The sequence below is a fragment of the Euprymna scolopes genome, chromosome 28, assembly GCF_053919585.1.
Source record: "Euprymna scolopes isolate OS-2025 chromosome 28, ASM5391958v1, whole genome shotgun sequence".
NCBI classification, from domain to species: domain Eukaryota; kingdom Metazoa; phylum Mollusca; class Cephalopoda; order Sepiida; family Sepiolidae; genus Euprymna; species Euprymna scolopes.
This window is the reverse complement of record NC_136509.1, coordinates 72657062-72676144: the sequence shown is the minus strand read 5'-3', so window position 1 is coordinate 72676144 and position 19083 is coordinate 72657062. Positions and strand designations below refer to the sequence as shown.

General features: G+C 33.7%; 2 protein-coding genes and 1 pseudogene across 5 annotated transcripts in view; 1 reads left to right on the top strand and 2 right to left on the bottom strand.

Moving 5' to 3' along the window:
• Positions 1-6648, top strand: part of LOC145249692 (uncharacterized) — a 78029-nt gene extending 71381 nt beyond the window's left edge. For all 3 annotated transcript variants that reach the window (XM_080111494.1, XM_080111495.1, XM_080111492.1), the window contains exons 15-16: positions 413-724; positions 5929-6648. In XM_080111494.1, the coding sequence (XP_079967620.1) occupies positions 413-724; positions 5929-6591 (975 nt within the window). In that variant the 3' untranslated portion in view covers positions 6592-6648. The remainder of the gene's footprint in view (positions 1-412; positions 725-5928) is intronic.
• Positions 6649-8183: 1535 nt separating this feature from the next.
• Positions 8184-8328, bottom strand: LOC145249900 (U2 spliceosomal RNA; annotated as a pseudogene).
• Positions 8329-16236: 7908 nt separating this feature from the next.
• The window catches only part of LOC145249691 (centlein-like), a 1118615-nt gene continuing 1115768 nt past the window's right edge, over positions 16237-19083 (bottom strand). For both annotated transcript variants that reach the window (XM_080111490.1, XM_080111491.1), the window contains exon 29: positions 16237-16563. In XM_080111490.1, coding sequence (XP_079967616.1) covers positions 16396-16563 — 168 coding nt within the window. In that variant the 3' untranslated portion in view covers positions 16237-16395. The remainder of the gene's footprint in view (positions 16564-19083) is intronic.

The following is a 19083-nucleotide window of genomic DNA, read 5'->3' as shown; positions in this document are numbered from 1 at the left end:
CGAAAATATCATGTTCCAAAACTCACTCAAAAAATTAATCAGGTTTTTTTTTTTTTTTTTTTTTTGTAATTAAAAAAATCGAATTTTATGAGGTAGTGAGTAGGTCCACCATCTTTAAAATTCATCATTGGTCACCCCCCCCCTTAACAACCTCTCCAGAAATAGAAATTCAAATCAGCCTTTTAAAGACTACAATTAATAGTAAATGATCCTCTATATATAAAAAAAACTACTTGATCAATTAATGTGATTTTTGGAATATGACATTTTCGTTCCATGACAGGTACATACATCATAAAAATTTTTCTATATTTTTGTTTTATTATTAAACTCTGGATTTGCACCACAACACCTGTTACTTGCTGCCGTACAAGTTAATCTTGAGTTAATATTTGTCTTTGCTTATTCCTAGGACAAAGTGATCAAGTCAACAGATGTAAGTATTGAAACAAAGATTCCATCGACTGAGAACATATCAAAGTCGTCATATGCTTTGACAAAGACGCTTTGCAAATTGTGGAATGACGAAGAACTGAGCGAAGAAGAGGAGGAGAAAGAGGTTGAAAAACAAGTGGAGAGTGAAGGAGAAAGAGAAAAAGAAACAGAAGTTAACAGAGAAAGTGCAGTGGAGGAGGAGAAGGAAGTAGAGGAGGAGGAGGAGGAAGAGAAGGAGGAAGAAGAAATTAAAGAAATGGATCTTCTCCAAAAATCAACTTTAAATTTTGTAAGTAATATCAATGCATTTAGAGGTTAATATAGTTTGCTTGAAGCATTGTTTAGTATGTATATTAAGGTAATTTATAGAATATAGAGGTGCAACCTGAACCAAATGAAGACATATAATGGTGGAGTGAGTTATGCAGGTTCCAACTTTTGATTAAAACTATATTTATTTATATATATATCTATAAAAGTGAACGTGTGTGCGTGTACATTTCCCTACGCAATAACTCTGAAATGCTAGTATATCTATAAAAGTGAGAATCACTTATATACTCAATGAATTTTTGATCTGCACACTTGAAATTTGGTACGTAGGGTATTTAGATGTGGAAAACTTTAAAAAGGGCTGCTAAAGGTTCAATCAGATTTTTATCTGCCAACTGTTTCACGAATGTACATGACAGATTACTTATGTTTGAAAACACTTTTTAAAGATCATGTCAAGCTGGCTTAATGGTTATTGTACTTGACTTTGGTTTGAGTATTTTTTTTTACTTACAAGAAGTGAACTGTTTGGAAAAAACATAATACTCGCATGCACATGTCTCAGTTTTCTCCCATATTTTCTTAACTTCGTTTTTTTTTTTAAAGAAATTTAACATTTTGTTTAATACCTACAGTATTTCTGTTTATAATAACTAAGAGTTCTGCATTAATTAAAATATAATATTTATGTGCATTTTATGACCGGGCTATGCTGGGCGACCTGCTAGCATATATATATATATATATATATATATATATACTTGTTTATTGTTATATAAACATGCTCACATCCCGCTGCTACAAATAGCCACTTGTTTCAATCAAACAACAGATATCATCAGGCAGCGACTTGACTATTCAAAAGTTCAATGAATAATGGATTTTTATTTTAGGTAGGAACTCTTTAGAAGTTGGAGTTAAAAAACTTAAAACCCAAAACTTTAATTAAATAAAAAAGTAAAAAGGGAGAGGCAATTTAAATAAAGTTAAAAGATTACAATGGGGAGAGAGTGATTGAGAAGAGAAAAAAAGGAATAGAGACAGAAATAGAGAATAAAAATAGAGAGAAAACAAAATAGAGAGAAAAAGAAGAGAGAAAATATATATATATGATATGGAGAAGAAAAGAAAAAAGATATAAATGGTTATTATAAAGAGAATAAGAACTAGAAGGAAAAGGAAAGAATAATGAGATCTAGTTAAATAGAGAAAGAGAGAAAGTAAGAATTTGACAGTATATAGAAAAAGAAAAAGAAAAAGATCTGCGTGTCAACCAATTTATGAACAATTATACAATTCAGTAATGAAACATATTATTACAAATACAAAAAGAGAAGATACAATCCAAGCGTCAGAAATGAACGTGTCAAAAAAGGCAGTGAATGTATTCAGCTAGCATATTTATCCTCTTACATACGTCCACGAGTAAAATCAACGCAATTCAAACATACGTCTACCATTAATTAGGCCCTTTATGCTAAATGATATAAGTTTAAAGTTTTCGCGTTTTTATTAGATAAATATATGAATAAAAGAAGAAAATAATAATAAAACAATATTAAAATTATTATTAATAACAATAAACATAATAGTAATGATAATAATAATAATAATAATAATAATAAAAACAGAATAAAATTAATATTTATTATCTTTTTAATATAACATATTTAGCCATAAGAGGGGATTAAATAAATAGATAGTCCTTAATCCACGGAGTTTCAAAGAAATACTTTCCTTCTCATCAGAGGGTAGGAATTAGCAAAATGCGGGATCGGATTTTGCATACAAAAGAATTTGATGAAACTGCAAGTAAGTCAAAGATCTTACTTGATAAAAAAAAGTGAAGCAGAGGGAATATGGTGAAGAAAAAGGTGATTACACATGAATGGATAGTCTGGTGAAAGGTAAATTATCCAATGACGGTAAAATCCCAAAATATAAATCCAAGAAAGTTAATTGAATTTCCATTTGCACAAGTAAAATTCAAGGAAATCACGTAATTGGAAGATGGTCCAAAATAATCCAAAAGGCTGAAATCCATGGAATAATTCACAAATATGTACGAGGAAAAGGGGAAAAAATTCATATATAATTTATATATATATATATATATAATATATATATATATATATATATATATATATATATATATATATATATATATATATATATTACACTGTTATTTATGTCAGTGTGGACGGAAGTTTTGTATAATACGATATTACACAACTTCTCTTAGCCCATACAAGTAAGATAGTAATCTATATATATAAAAGTCTATATATAAATCTCACCTGTCTGTTTAAATGTATGCATGTATGTATACCTAAAACTTTTGACAGAGGCAATGGATTTTCACGAGATCATTATCGTTTTGAAGCTCGCCCCTTCAGATGACAAATATCGAATAATTGGCTAAAAATATTAATTCCTTCACCCACAACTGGATACTTTTCTGCAAGGAGGAGTCGCTTTTTTCGCCAATATTTTCGAAAATAATCCTCTCTTTTCGATTGACTAGCTTTAATCTTCGCCACTTCCGGTTTAGCAATAGACATAACGGCAAAGACGTCAGATTTTTTTTCACATTCTTTTCCTCCTTCGCAGTACGGGTTGGAGTCTGCCTGCCTACTACCACTTTTTTTTTTTTTTTTGCTTAACACACATCTTCAAACACCCGGGCAATGCCGGGCACCTAGGCTAGTATAATATATAAGTATAAAAAAATTTTGTTTCATTTTACTTCAGTTGAAGTTTTTAAAAATCAAGGGGGGCTAACGCTTGATCTTTATATGAGATACATACATATTCGAATATTTATATGAGATAGGTACGTATTCGAATATTTATATGAGATACGTACGTATTCAAATATTTATATGAGATAGGTACGTATTCGAATATTTATATGAGATACGTACGTATTCAAATATTTATATGAGATACGTACGTATTCAAATATTTATATGAGATACGTACGTATTCGATTATTTATATGAGATATGTACGTATTCGAATATTTCATTAAAGTTCTCCCCGATTAACCATTTAAATATGTTACCTTTCTTGAGTTTTACTGGATTCCAGGACAAGAATTCATCTAGTCTGGTTGAGTATCCAGCTTTGTGTTGTTACCTGAGGTAACATCACTTGGAGAAGGTGCAGCATTCCTTGTAAAAGTCAGTATCGATTAGCCATACTGAAGAGATCTATTTTGGTTTACAGATATTATGCGATTTCGAATATTTAGTCAAAGTTTACTTGTAGGGAAATCCTGATACCAGGTTGTTCGGACAAATCCCTGTAAAGAGAAACTTTAGACATTCAAGGACAGTGTCTAGGAGGCATTCAAGATCTCTCCAGAATATATGTCTACAAATGCTTTTTAAAACACAGCATAAACTGATTCCACACCTGGATGAAGATGTATGTTGTTGAAACTGAATCATTTTTAATTTTTAAATATTGAAAAAAAATTATACGGGGTGGCCCATAAGTCACTTTACATTTTAAAAATTCAATAACTTTTTTTCTATTAATATATTTTAATTTCTCTTTTCAGAATCATAAAATAGAATCTTTGGAAGGTTTTTGTGTTTACAACAGAACGACGAGTGAGGATAATTGAATTTCACTTTGAAAATGGACGGTCAATTGTTGCAATGCAAAGATCTTATATGCGCCATTTCAATATTCAATATCCTCTTAAAAGATATGCTATTGAATTTGGTCAACCTCAGTTAGTAAACATGCCAGGGTATTGGTGGCAAACAAAATGGAGCAACTGCACATACAGCTAGAGCAACAATGCAGTTGTTAACTGTGATTTTTTAGGATCGAAAATCTCTTGAAATTTCGATTTTGAATGGTCTCCACATTCATCTAATTTGACAGAATTAGACTTTTGGCTTTGGGGATATCTTAAAGACAAAGTGTATGCAAATAAGCCTCGAAGCATCCAAGAACGTAAGGCAAACATACGCAGGAAATTCTGTCACTACAACTTCCGATATTAAGAACTGGCATAAAGAATAGCTTAGAAAGAGCTCGACTTTGCAAAGCCGAGACATTATCTTTCGTAATTAAGTCAGAACAAATTTCCACACTATAAACTGTGTAATAAAAAAAGAATTAATTAAATACAGTCATTTAAGAAAAAGTTATTTGATTTTCAAACTGTAAAGTGACTTATGGGCCACCCTGTAAAACTGAGTCGTTTTTTTTTATTATTATTTAAAAAAAAAAAAACTGTTGTATTGGCTTCTTACAAATTCAAATTCACACAATTTTTTAAGAAAAATATACATCTAATTATTTTTACTGTTTTTTTTTTTTTTTAATTACTAACAACTAATTTTCTATTATGTTTCTGAATTTTGGGGATGAGGATTGATTATTCGTATATTAAGTGATTTATAATAAGCAATAGGATTGTACATCTAGAAACAAAATGGATTTAAGGCTCCTAAAGTTGATACTGGATTTGTCCGTGGCGTAGTGGATGAGGTAAGATTTGATTATAAAGAAGGTTGAAGGTTAAATCCTCAGTGCAAGCAATACTAAAAAATGTGAATTACTTAGGACCTAATCATAGCAGATGAACCAAAAGCATGCTACTTACCATAGAAAGCAGTTCTGTTCAAAATTCTGTAGAAATTCCCAACTTACATCAACCAAAACATTGTGAAAATGGCACTCAAGATGAAAACAGTAGTCCAAAGGATCCAAATAACGAAAAAAATAAAAATGTTCAACAAATTTCAAAATGGATGTGAATTCAGATTCTGTATTTGAAGTATATATATATATATATAAACACACATCAAGTGCGCTTAAAAGCCAAATTACAATGCAATTTTACGAAAATAAACAAATATTTTACTTGTTTGAAATCTATAATTTAAATATATTTCGGAGTCTAACTCCATCGTCAGTATTTATTTCTTTAAAAAAAATACTGAGGATGGAGTTTGACTCTGAAATATATTTGAATTATAAATTTCAAACAAGTAAAATATTTGTTTATTTTCGTAAAATTGCTTTCAAGTGCACTTGATGCGTATCTTATTTTATTCAAATTAAATCAATACTTCTATAACGGAACTCACACTCTTGAGCTATATATATATATATGTGTGTGTATGTTTGTAAAAAAAAAAAAAATTCTTAAAGATGAGACTACAATTGATTTAAATCTATTTTTTTATAATTGAACAGGTGGACTGGGGCGGATATGAATCAGGAGAATCCGAATCGGCAACGAAACTACCCCCCAGTGAATACAATATCCCTTCAACGTTGGATGAACCCGACTCACCTCTTATATTTAGTCCTACCCAATCCCAGACTGTGGTAACTATTCCAGAATCTATCCCCATGTTTTGGGAGTTGTCCCAGGGACGAGAAAGCTTTACCAGTCCACCCCCAGAAAGGACATCAGCTGATTCCACTAATAGGAATTTGTCGGCACCAAGACTTTCATTCATCAACAGAAATTCACAAAAGCAAGAAGACAAAAATCGGCCGGCAAGTTCTTTTTTTACTGATGATACCTACACGCCCACCCAAGCGAAATCGCCAGTTGCTTCGCCATATAGATACACCCCTTCACAGAGAAGCCTGTATTTTGATGATATCTCGATACCCCAAAGTACACAAGAGAACTTTTTGGGCTTTTTATCAACTGCCATGTCACAAAGTCAGATTGAGAATTCCCAACAGTCTTATCTTGGCAAGGATATTGCTTATGAAGATGGGTTTGGCACAATTACAGCATCACAAAATACAAAACCTTCTCATCTTTCATCAACTTTCTCATCTTTAGACAAAATGTCGTTCAAAACACCTCCTAGTAAACGAAAATTTGAAGACGGCTTTTAATTCAGTGTATATTTTCTGGAAATGTAAAAAAATTATTGTAAAAAAAAAATATATATATATATACAGATATACATATATAGTTTTTGTATTTTTATTTCTATCTCCTCATTGTTGTCCCTTTTTTATTCTCTTGACATAACTTGTGCATTGGATAATGAAAAAAAACATGTCTTTATTTATTTTTTTTTTTTTTCCAACTCAAACCCATAACAAGGCATATCGCCACTTGGACATAAGGGGCTACGATTTGGGACCATGCCTTGGAAAGATTAACAAGATGTTGGTTTACGTTACATTTAAACTTCTGCATATCAGTACAGTCAGAGAACCAGGTAGCAGGAAGGGAATTTCAAAGTCTAGCTGTTCAAGAGAAAAAAACTATTCGAGTAGAAAGCTTTTTGGCAACAGTGAAAGGGTGAGATTTTATTGCTAAGCGGGTTTGTCGGGGATATGTACGTTGAGGGGGCACAAGTGCAACAAGTTCATCAGAACATATTCCATTAAAATAAAACAGGCACAGAGACGCAACATTGCAACGATTGGACAGAGTTGGAGCTTAGTTGACAAAACTCTTTTTGGATCCTAGCCAAGAGGGAGAGACTAGTGGTAGATGCACCAGCCAAAATGTGGCAACAATACTCCATACATGGGCAAATGGTGGCCTTCTAAAGGTACAGGAAACTCTTAGGTGTGAGTAGTTTTTTAGCACGATAGAGGGAACCCACCTTTGCAATGTCCTCAATGTATTTGTTCCTGTTCATATTCCCCATGAATGTTATTTCCATGGCAGGTGCTCATCTGAACTCCAATCTCTGGTCCCCCCTCGCCAGTCTTTCATGAAAAACACCCGTCTAGCTGAATCCACTATCAAAAATTTTCCCCACTCTTTATCTGTGCCCAAATCAAAACGTAGATTCCATGAACAAAGCTTCTTTCTTAGAACTACACGCCTGTGGAACTCTGTTCCGTCTGCCTGCTTCCCACCTGACTACAACCTGGATGTCTTCAAGTCCAACGTAAACAAATTCCTAATGAACCACCCCCTTAAGTAAACACTTCATTAAATCTCCACAGTAACGTACTGTACTTGCAATAACCCTTATCCCTGAGTGGCTTCCAGGCTTTGATAAGTGGTGACCACTGTGTAAAAAAAAAAAACAAAAAACAAAAAAACTTGACGTCTTGAGTAAAACACTTACGTGATTCCAAGAAGATCTACTAGAACATTCTTTTACGGAAAAAAATTTATTGTAAATTCTCTATTTTCTAATTTGAAATTGCTGAAGTTAACAAAACAAGGGAAATAAGTTTGTGATAACGAAGATGTTGAATCTGATGAAACCTGGCTGAAAGTTGCATTAGAGAAATATTAGTCACAATAGAAGAAAATTAATAAATATGAAAAAAACTGCATTCTTTAATAAATTTTATTTTTATTTGTAATACTTTTTTACTCAATCATTTTTCATAATTTTTGGAATATTTTTACTAATTTCAACATGACATAATTTTTTTTGTCTGTTTACATGCCTCCCCACCAGGGCAGAGTTAGACACAAGTTTTAATGTGGTGCAAAACCAGCTCCCCAAAAAAAGGGGCACTCTTGTTAGTAGCAAAGATAAAAAAAATGTATCAGTAATGAAGGATTTCTCCTCCACTAACCAAGACCTAAAATGTGAAGTGAAGCATCAGAACAGATACTACACTTTGATCCTAGCCCAAAGGCCAAGAACCCCTTTTTTCTGATATGACACATAATTACGTAATGTTTGCTTAAAATGCATTTTTTTTATATTCAATCATAATGAACAAGTACTCTCTTAACATATTGAATTTGTTTCTATTTCATAGAATGTAGATGATATTCCACTTCTACTTTTTTTTTTTTTAAGAATTTTTTTTTTTTGTAATTCAGAGTTTTATGTCCTTATGTTTATTTCTTGCCGTCCTCTTAGAAAATATATTTCATCCCGCGCTACCACCATAATAATTATGTGATTTATCAGTTTAAATGTGGTTGCAGTGCCGCTACGTTGAGATTGGACAGTAAAGTCGAACAGCATATACTTAATAAAATTAGGAATGGGCCCTACCGACCAACAGATATTCTAAATTATACATACAAACCATTTGCTTAAAAATCTGCTGTGCACAAAAAATTTCAGTATTAACTCATTTTCCATCCCAAGTCTTGAAGACTACGTTCGTTTAAATTGACAGTTTTGTAAACAAAGGGAGTATCTAATGGGTTTAAACATGATTAGTTTCAAAGATATACCCCCCCCCATTGTATCTATGTGTATATATATATATATGTATATGTTGGGGTGAAGGCAACCCTTCTAGGAGAAGCAAATCTCTGATTTAAAAAACCATAAAGTGGGAGACCAGTACCCGCATTAAGCTGGTCTGCGGTTTAACTTGTTGCTGGCTATCTTGCTCTTGCTTGTTGCTGGATCTTAACATTTTGAACCGAGAGAGAGACTTAGCTATCGTACAAAGCTAAAACTCTGTAACATCATCTTTGTATAGATACTCCCTCAGGCATTTGGGCTCATGGACATTAAGTGTCTGAGGGAGTGGCACTTGTCTGACAAGACGTTGCAATCATCATCGTCATATATATATATATATATACCATAACCCTATTTTTTTCTTTTAAAAACTTTCTCAATACAACGCTTGTTAAGTAAGGGTGAAACCAGTCAGTTGACTTTTTAAACTTTTAATCAAACATCAAAAATTATGAAAAGAAGACTTGTATGTAAAGCATTTTTGTAATTTCTATTTCGTTGTTATATTTGTTGCCCCTTTTCCTTGTTATATTTGTTGCATTTTTTGGATACTATTCAGCATCTTAAAAAAAGTGCTTAAAACAGTTTTGAACTAAAGTATAAGCCTACAGAATCCAAAATTTAAATAATTTAATTTAAAATAAAAAATTTTTTAAATAAAGTAAAAATAAAAGCATAAAGTGTTCGAATATCAGCTTCTTTTTTTGTTTGTTTCTTTTGAATAAAAATTAGAATGATTCTGATTGAAAAAAGTTTTCCACTATTCTAAAAAACATTCTAAAAAAAAAATTCTAAAAAAAAAAAAAAAAACTCTAAGAAAACTCTAAAAAAAGTGAAAATGAAAGAAAAACAAAATAATTAAATAAAAAAATGTAAAAGTTTGTTTTTGTTCTTTTAATTAAAGCATCGTACTAAAAACTTTCATTAAAATTGTTTAATAAATATTACGCTTTGTATCGCATATTTTTACAGAAAATTCATTGTCAAACCCAAATATCAGCTTTTTTTGTTTTGTTTCTTTAAAATAAAAATAACTTTTTTTCACAGAAAATAAGAAAAAAACTAACATATAATAGGCGGCCAAAAAGTGGGTGCTTACTGTACGCTAATGTCTTAGTAAAATAGTTATCTACCTCAGATCAGTAACAACATATCCAACAGCACCAGCAAAAGCTATAGCTGTTGACTTGTGATAAGTGATTTCATTAACAGTCATACTTCTTTGTTTATAAAGCTATTTGTCGGAAGTGATGTCAGACAAATTTTAAGGTTCAGATGATCAATACTGTATATAACAGAGCTTTTTTTTTAAACAAATATAAAAATAAAAGTTTTGGCAAATTTTTACTTGGTTCCACCTTAAAATTTTCGTTTAAAATGACGACTTTTGAATGTTGAAAACGAATATCGCATTAAAATTTACCTCAAATAAGTAGTTTTCCGGATATTAAGCAATGGCCATTGTTGTATGTGCAAGCGCGCATATTTTTGCCTTAATTAATATACTCACTATTCCATAACATATACTGACCCAACAGGTCACAGGTAGTAATTTTATCTGTTTATTCACTGTTGATATATATATATATATATATATAAACAGTGAACGTGTCTGTGTGTTTGTCTATCTGTGTACATTTCCCTACGCAATAACTCTGTCAATTTTTAGTCTACAGACTCGAAATTTGATATAGAGGGTACTGAAATTTGGGAAAATCTATATGATCTGTTTTCGGCCAGAAATTTGGCTGTTAAGGGGTCAAAGTTCAATGATTTGACCTTCGAGAACACTACCAAACTCCTCCGACAATTTTGGGTCTAAACACTTGAAATTTTAGATATAGGTTTCTTGGACAGGGATCTAACTTAATAACTTGATTTGAGCCCAAAACAATAAATGTTAAGGGGTCATAACAGGGGTCAAAGTTAAAAAAATTGACAGCTTTTTGTTTGTTTTTTTTGCTCAGCGTACACCTCCAAACACCCGGGCACTCTTGCTAGTATATAAATATATATATATAAACAGTGAATGAACAAATAAAATTGCATGCTGTTGTTGTTGTTGTTGTTGAAAACACACAGGGTGTAAACAAACTCCTCATCTGGGAACTTTTTAGCATGTGTTCACTTAAACATATAGGAATTGATATTAAAGCTCTCAAAAGCATTAATTAAGAATTTAAAAACATTGAATAAACAGATAAAACTGTTTTTAGAACACGTTAAAAATGCAAAATATTTTTTTAAGAAGCTCGCAAATGCTGTTTTAAAAAGCTCACAAATGAAAAGTTTGGTTACATCTTGTGTGTTTTCAACAACAATAATACGCCTTGGACTTAACAACACAAGGATTTTACTTGCAAGGGGGAAATAAAACAGGCAACCGTACTCTTTCATCCTCAAAAGATCGAAATATATCAGAAATATTTCAACTTTAAAGAAAAGAAAGAAAGGATTGTAAAAACCATCTCCAGGCAATTCTCACCTGGAATCGTAGAGATTCAACATCTCTATTAACTGCGCCATGGACCCCGAAGGACGATCGAGTTTGTATTTTTTTGGTCTTATAAATTTGTTTATTTATTTGATTTTCCATAATCGGGTCCATACTGAATGGTATATATTATTTAATTGGAATCCATTATTGAGATGAGTATTATTTATTAAGTGTTTTTATTGCGGACTATTATCCTCATCTTTTCTTAGTTGAATCTCTATGGTTCCAGGTGAGAATTGTCTGAAGATAGCGGTTTCAATCCTACCCAAAGCCGGCCAGAGGCTTACTTGGCCAAAACGTGGTGAGACGACAACTACGGAAGACAGTAATTGCAGTGGATGCAGTCAGGAGATTCAGAGTTCCTATCCCATTGCGGTTGCAACCTGACGAAGGACAGAGGAATAGTTGGACGAAACGTCATAAAACAACTTAGAAAGGATGAGGATAATAGTCCGCAATAAATAAATAAAAATTAAAGTGTGTTTTTTTTTTTTCGTAATTACTGAGATGGAGTCAGTTTAAGTTAAAAACGAAATGTGACTTTTTTGCATACTTTCTAATCATCGTTCATTATTGACTGACACGATATGGGCGGTGTCAAGAGATAGAGAGAAATGATTCATTTGGAGGGAGTACCATGGCCAGTGGGTGTCACATATTGGTGAACTGAGATGCAAAGAAAGTTATGTCGGGCGACGCAGAGGTTAATGAAGAAAGCGTTACACTTCACATCAAGATTAGTTGGTTTGTTGACAAGAAACCAGATGCATGAAAAAATGTAACCGAAAATGTGGTGGAGCCATGGCAATATGAAACGGGAGGTTGAAAAAGTTTGGGTTAAGGTTATGTGCATGAAAAGTGACTGGTTATATCACTATAAGATGTGAAGGAAAAATACACCTGTCTATATTAATTGTGAAGGAAAAATGCACCTGTCTAAACGATTCTTGCTGCCATCTTTACTTTCTTCATACTCCATATCCCTTTCTGGCCATGAAGGAAAAATACACCTGTCTATATTAAATGTGAAGGAAAAATACACCCGTCTAAATTAAACATGGAGGAAAAATACACCTGTCTATATTAAATGTGAAGGAAAAATGTACCTGTCTAAATTAAATGTGAAAGAAAAATGCACCCGTCTAAATTAAACATGGAGGAAAAATACACCTGTCTATATTAAATGTGAAGGAAAAATGCACCTGTCTAAATTAAATGTGAAAGAAAAATGCACCCGTCTAAATTAAACATGGAGGAAAAATACACCTGTCTATATTAAATGTGAAGGAAAAATGTACCTGTCTAAATTAAATGTGATGGGAAAATGCACCTGTCTATATTAAAGAGATATAACACAGTGAAAATCCTGTAGATGGGCTCTGTTTTCTCCGTCTACAAAGGAAGGACTGCCAATCAGTGAATAGAAAACTGTAAAAAAAACAAAAAACAAAGCATCTATGTAAAAAGAAAAAGTGCATAAGGGAGATTTATAATTTATACCGATCCTTAGAGCCAAAAAGAAACTAACGGTATCGATGCCATTCTGATTTTGCAACAGAGAAAAACTATTGCCGAAATAATTTAAAGATTACGAAGATGGTTTTGTTGACCTTTTGGAGAGTTGCAGGACATTCCTCAGGGTTTATTGAAGTGATGTATGCCAACAGGCTCAAGCTGCGTGACATGTTAGATCATAAAAAGCATGTTGGTGGGCCAGAATTGCATAAATAGATGGTGATAGCTTGGTTAAAAGTATTGAGGGAATGCTGAGGCAAAAAGTCCAGGAAACCCCAAGGTACATTTGCATTGTAAAAAAATACTGAGTCCAATTTTTTATTTCTTTCCTATTTATTTTTGTTTGTTTGTTCTTGCGACGGTACACGTTTTGCAATACCGGGTATATTTTCCTTTATACAAACGATAATGAAATTTTTCTTCCGGATTAACACAACATGTAAACAAACTTGCTCTTTCTAGTATATCGAACATTTTTTATTAACATACTAATTTTTTATTAACATACTAAATCTATCATTCTGTACAACATCGAACTCCAATCCTGTAACACAACACTTTAAATACAGTTGAGTTGTATCTCTCAGGCAACATGGCATGTAAACAGCCTTGCTCTATTATGTATTGAGCAAGTTTGCCATAAAATATACCATTTACCAAATGTAATACTCTATTATTATTATTATTATTATTCACTCACTAGGAGTTCCCACAAAGGTCATTAATAGAGATTGCTCGTTGACAACAACCGGTGGTGTTCCCTGGAGTCTTGGTGACAGCAAGTCTCTCCAGGTTTCCAGTACTCTCCAACTCTTTTGATACCCTGTACAAATGTATTTGCATCTTGGCAACGGCGGTTACAGTTTTGTGGTTTCAGTTTTCTTGGTTCCATGCGATGCTCCTCTATTTTGTGTTTTATTTCTGTTGCAATTTTTATATGGCCGGTTAGCTTTTGTAGCTCATGTGGATTAGTTTTAGCATTCAAGGGTTTTCCTTAAGATTTCAGCCATTTTTATTATTGTTCTCTACTGTCTCTTCTCGGCCTTTTCTTTGATTCTAATTTCTCACATCTCTTTCTTTAGAAGTTTTGGGATTAACGATTCTTGCTGCCATCTTTACTTTCTTCATACTCCATATCCCTTTCTGGCCAGTTCTGTGCATCTACTCCACTTCTCCATCTCTTTCATGTTCACTCTTTGATCTGCTGGGATTTTTTTTCCTTCTTCTTTATTGTTATAGCATCCGGTCCCCTTCCTCAGATGTGTTTTATTTATTTCTATGTCCCATAATATTCTATGCTTTCCGATTTTAAGTACTGCTGCCATTTGTCTGGGTGTTCAAGATACAGTATTTGCATAGTTCCCAGTGTACTGCCTTCCCCACCTGGTCGTGTCTATCTTTTATATTTTTGGGTGGCTAGTTTGCTGCATTCACTTATTATATTTCCCTTTGTCTACAGAGTTTGCATTTGCTGTTTTATTGTGTCTTGTCAACTTTGATATAGTTGGTTCTAATCGCGTCATCTTTTGTGGCTGCTAGTAGTGACTCAGTTTCTCTATTTAGGTGTCCTTTTTGTAGCCACGTCCAGATGTTTTTATTAATCGTCTGTGTTGCTGTTTCTCTTCACATTTTTCTTCTGTCTTCTTCATTTTTATGGTATCTCTTTCTGCTGTGATTAGCCTTTCTGAGACCCGATTTATGCATTTTTCGAATTATTTTTGGTGTCATTCACACAGTCTTGTATACTAACCAGTCCTCTTCCTCTGTCTTTCCTTTTCATGAATTGTCAATCAGTGTCATCCTTTAGATGATTGACACTTTTGTGTATGGTCATGAGTTTCCTGGTCTTCTAATTGAGATTCCTCAAAGGGTTTTTTGTCCAGCCTATGAACCATCCAGAGTATGTCATTAGTGATACTTTATATTAGGTTCCTATTATATAATTTTGTTTCTAGGAGTTTTCTTGTTCATTTTATATATTCTTTTCCTATTTTCTTTTTCATTTTTCTTTGATGTTGTCTGCTTCTAGAACTCCGAATGGTGTGATATTTGCCTAGTACCTTATCTTCCTTTCATTGAGTAGTTCTAAATCCTCCATTTCTTATAACTAGCTCTGCACACTTTTCCATAACAAATCGCATTCGGATATCCTGGCTGAATATTTTAGTTGTGTTTATTAGCATCTCAGGCTCATTTTTTGGTTTTTACAAAAAGTTTCAGGTCATCCATATCCATTAAATGGTTCATTCGTTCATCTGTATTAGTAAGCTTGTATCCGGCCTAGCATTTCCTTAGTATATTGTTACGAGGCATCATGGGGATAGAGAATCTCCTTGAAAGAAACCTTTTTGTATTTTTATCTCAATTATGTGTTGTCCTTCAGCTCTTAGTTCAAGTTTCCATGTTTTCATTGCTTTTTCAATCAAATTGATAATCTTATCTGGTATTTTGTACGTCTTCAAGAATTCGATCATCCATGCTTGAGGGATTCTGCCATATGCTTTCTTGTTGATTCATGCCCTGGCTATGTTCTTTTTTCTATTTTTTACTTCAGGTCAATGTATAATAGTTCCTGTGTTCCTCTTTTTCCTTTTCAGCATCCTTTCTGTTCCTTATTATTTTATTCTATGGAGAAGTGGAGCAGATACAGCCACCAACAAGATTCGAATTACACTACAAACTCGTGTAGTGAGTTCAATCTCGGCTACGGCCACACTGGATGGATGGATTATTTAGGGAAATTTATTCTCTTAGTTTTATTGTTAAGATTTTTTACATGGTTGGTAAGCAGGTTGTGGGCCTGGAGTTGTTAGGGGCGGTTCCCTTGTCTGTGTCTTTTTGTATTAGTGTGGTTCTGCCTGTCGTCATCTATTCTGGTACATCTGCTTCATAGATAGTTTTTCATGTTTTGAATTATCCTTTCATATAAGTTCATTAATTTTTTGAACCAGTATGCATGTATTCCGCCATGACCTGGGGCTCTCCATTTTGCCATTTTTCTTAGAATTGCTGTGAGTGTTTGGTGATTTCGTTTTCTGTTGTCTTCAATTTGCTGTAACTCTTCTTTCATGTTATTCATTTGGCATTTTTATTGCGGTCTTGTCGCTCTGCGCATATCTTGCTTCAATTTCTGTTTTGTTTCTGTCGAGTATGGTTGTTCTGTTTTTGTTCTTTCTCCATTTGCATTTTCTTGGTTTGAAAATTGTAGCCTGCATTGCCTGGGAATAACAAACATAACAAAATAAAAAAAAAACATTGTGAAAATTTGTCATGAGAAAACATAGTGAAAATCTTTCTCCCAGGCAAACCAATAAAATTCAAGGAAAAAGAAAAAAAATCTTCAGAGTAAAACCTTTTATTGTTATAGATAATGGATAGAAAAATTGTTGAAAAAAAATTGTTAGAAAAAAATTGTTAGAAAAATACTAAAATAATTAAGATTAAAACATGTTTTTAATTGTCTTTTTCTTTCAATTTTTGATTAAGTGTTTTTTTTTTTTATTGACAAGTTTCATTGAGTTTGCTAAAAAGTTGGTCTTTTTCTTCCAGTTTTTGAATAAAAAGGTCAATAAGTGGAATAACAAAATTATCGCGAGAGTTCACAGTCTGCTCACACAGCGCCAACCATTTTTGGTCCTTGTTGCGTTCCTTTTCAACATCTCGCTCCTGAAATAAATAAAAATATATTTTAATTTTAAAACGCTACATTGAAAAAAATAATAATCTTATCTTAACTTTATTGTGATATGATCAGCGTTCCCCCTCTCCACGTGTTAGGAAGTGGGGGAGAAAGAGAAAAGAATTATAATAAAAGACACGAGGAAATGGGTTTATCGGGTGAACAAAGGTATAGGAAATGGGTTTATTGACAGAACAAAGGCATGGGAAGTTGTTAATCAATGCATACAAAAGGCAGCAGAAATATTACTGTTAAGCAAGGTGGGGCAGTTATTTTCGGACAAAGGGCTGAACAAGAGATCGGTTCATATTTTTTTTTAAGTATGACCATAAACTTTGTGACAGTCTTTACAACAATTGCGAGTTTGTCTCGGATGAATAGAGATTGTGGCTCAAAGAAGATCGAAAGGAGTTGACATCAACTGACAAACATGTTCTCAGGAGGATGTAGATATGGGCGTTAGCATGTAGAGGGTTGATGGTGTCACATACACACCCAGATATTTACAGAAAATATCAGAATTTCTGTTTCCCTTTTGATTTTTTTGATTTTGTTTTATTTTTTATATGTGTAAGCCAATACATGGGAGACAACAACATGGCCAGAATGAGAAAAGAAGACAAAGGAGAAGAAGCCCATGGTATACAATGTTGGGGTCAGCGATTGTTGGCAAGTGGAGGACCACATGATTTTACACAATGATCGGCTTGAAATGTGCAACTCTGCAGTGATTAACACTAGCGGTTAAGAATTGGGTGTAAAACAGCCAAAGATATGTTGTGAAAGATGAGTGATAACCTCAACAGGATGGGGCAATTACTGTATAGGGTCATGTTAAAGACGCCATTGTCATATAATGAACTGTCACAGAGATGTAGTACTTCTACAAACCGACAGACCCATCTGTCACCTGCAGATCATTCAGATAATGTGATACTCCAGTTACAAGTCTCACAAGTAGCTGGTTGTACAGACCCGGAAACAGTCATGGCTGACTGACAAAATCTGGTGGGACGAGTTGGTTAGCAAATGCCATCTGTCAACTGCTCATCCATTGTGTTCCTACAGTGCCTGCAGGTTGGAGTAGCAGACAAATACAGAGTTAAAAACTTGAATACTGGCTTTGGCCACAACAGTGCTTCGTGGAGTTCCACATGTGTCAAATAACTCGTTAAAATCACAGCAGGTGTAACGTTTTCAGTAACAGAAACTAAGGGACGATTAAAAGTTTTCAGTGTTTATTTTGGATGAGAAACAACAGATGAGAGGGAAACTAGTATCTCTTAACTAATTAATTAACTATTACATTAAGAATAAATAGGTGAAGAAAGATCTTAAAGAGGCATTTCACTCTTGGTGATTATCAAAGTTGTCCTTCTAGTTATTATGGCATTATTAGCAATCTGTCTCATGTATGTCCTGCTGTAACTTTAGTCTCTTTGTAATGTCAAGCATCATGTCACTGATATCTGTTATACTATGATTTGACATATTTAACCAAATCCTAACTTTTAGGTCCACTTTTCCTGCTATATTTCTTGGGAATCGGTTTATTTCCCAAACTTTGTATAACTTCTACCTATGTGACGGGACACCGGACGATGCCGGGTGTTCCGTTCAGCTAGGTGAAGATAAGAATGCTTATGGCCGGGGGGGGGGGGTGCTGATACTGTGTCAAAGATTAAGACAGGCGTTTATGAGATCTTTGGGAGACAGGATATCTGTTTTAATGGCGAAAAAAAGAGATTATTTTTCTAGTTGGATCTGGTGAGAATGAGTTTTAACTAACGTAATTGATTCGGACAGTCTCGAGAATTGGGCTCCAAAATGTCTGCTCGGAGTCGGGGACCCGCGGTGTTTTAACTCAGAGACAACCAAGCTAGTTTGACAGATATGTTCACAAAACAATAGAGAAAGGGAAAAGTATAAGAAAATAGAGGGATAGAAAAAGAAATTCACAAGAGAAGAAAGAGGGGGGGGAATAGAAGATAATGGAGAAAAGGAAGGAAGATGCTTTTGATATAAACAACAATCGCCTACTCGAAAAAGGAGATATAGAAGGGTTTTTGGCAGTCTTTGGCTAGCGAGCGAAGCGTACACATCGGCTCTCGCCCCGCCTGGGGTGAGAGGCAGGGGCAGAAATCTCAGTAAGGACTAACTTAAAAAGATCTTGTTCTTAGCTAGAGAATTAACCTGAAATCTCAAGTACCTGCATCACGAAGCGCGGATAACGAAAACATGACTTTAAACAAGTGTAGAATGATTGCAAATAATTATTTTATTTGGTTTAAACGAAAATGACCTCAGAGTTTTTTCTTTGTTTTTCGATTGCCGGCATAAGTGAAGATGCAGTTTATTTCAGGTATGCCCTGACGCCAGACGACGAAGACACCGACACGAAACCAGATTGACGGCCGAAGAGAACAATGTTGCCACACGGACTTGGGGTCATGCACGTTTAACGTGCCTTGAGCAGCGGAGGTATGTTTTCCAGGGACCAGTACGAG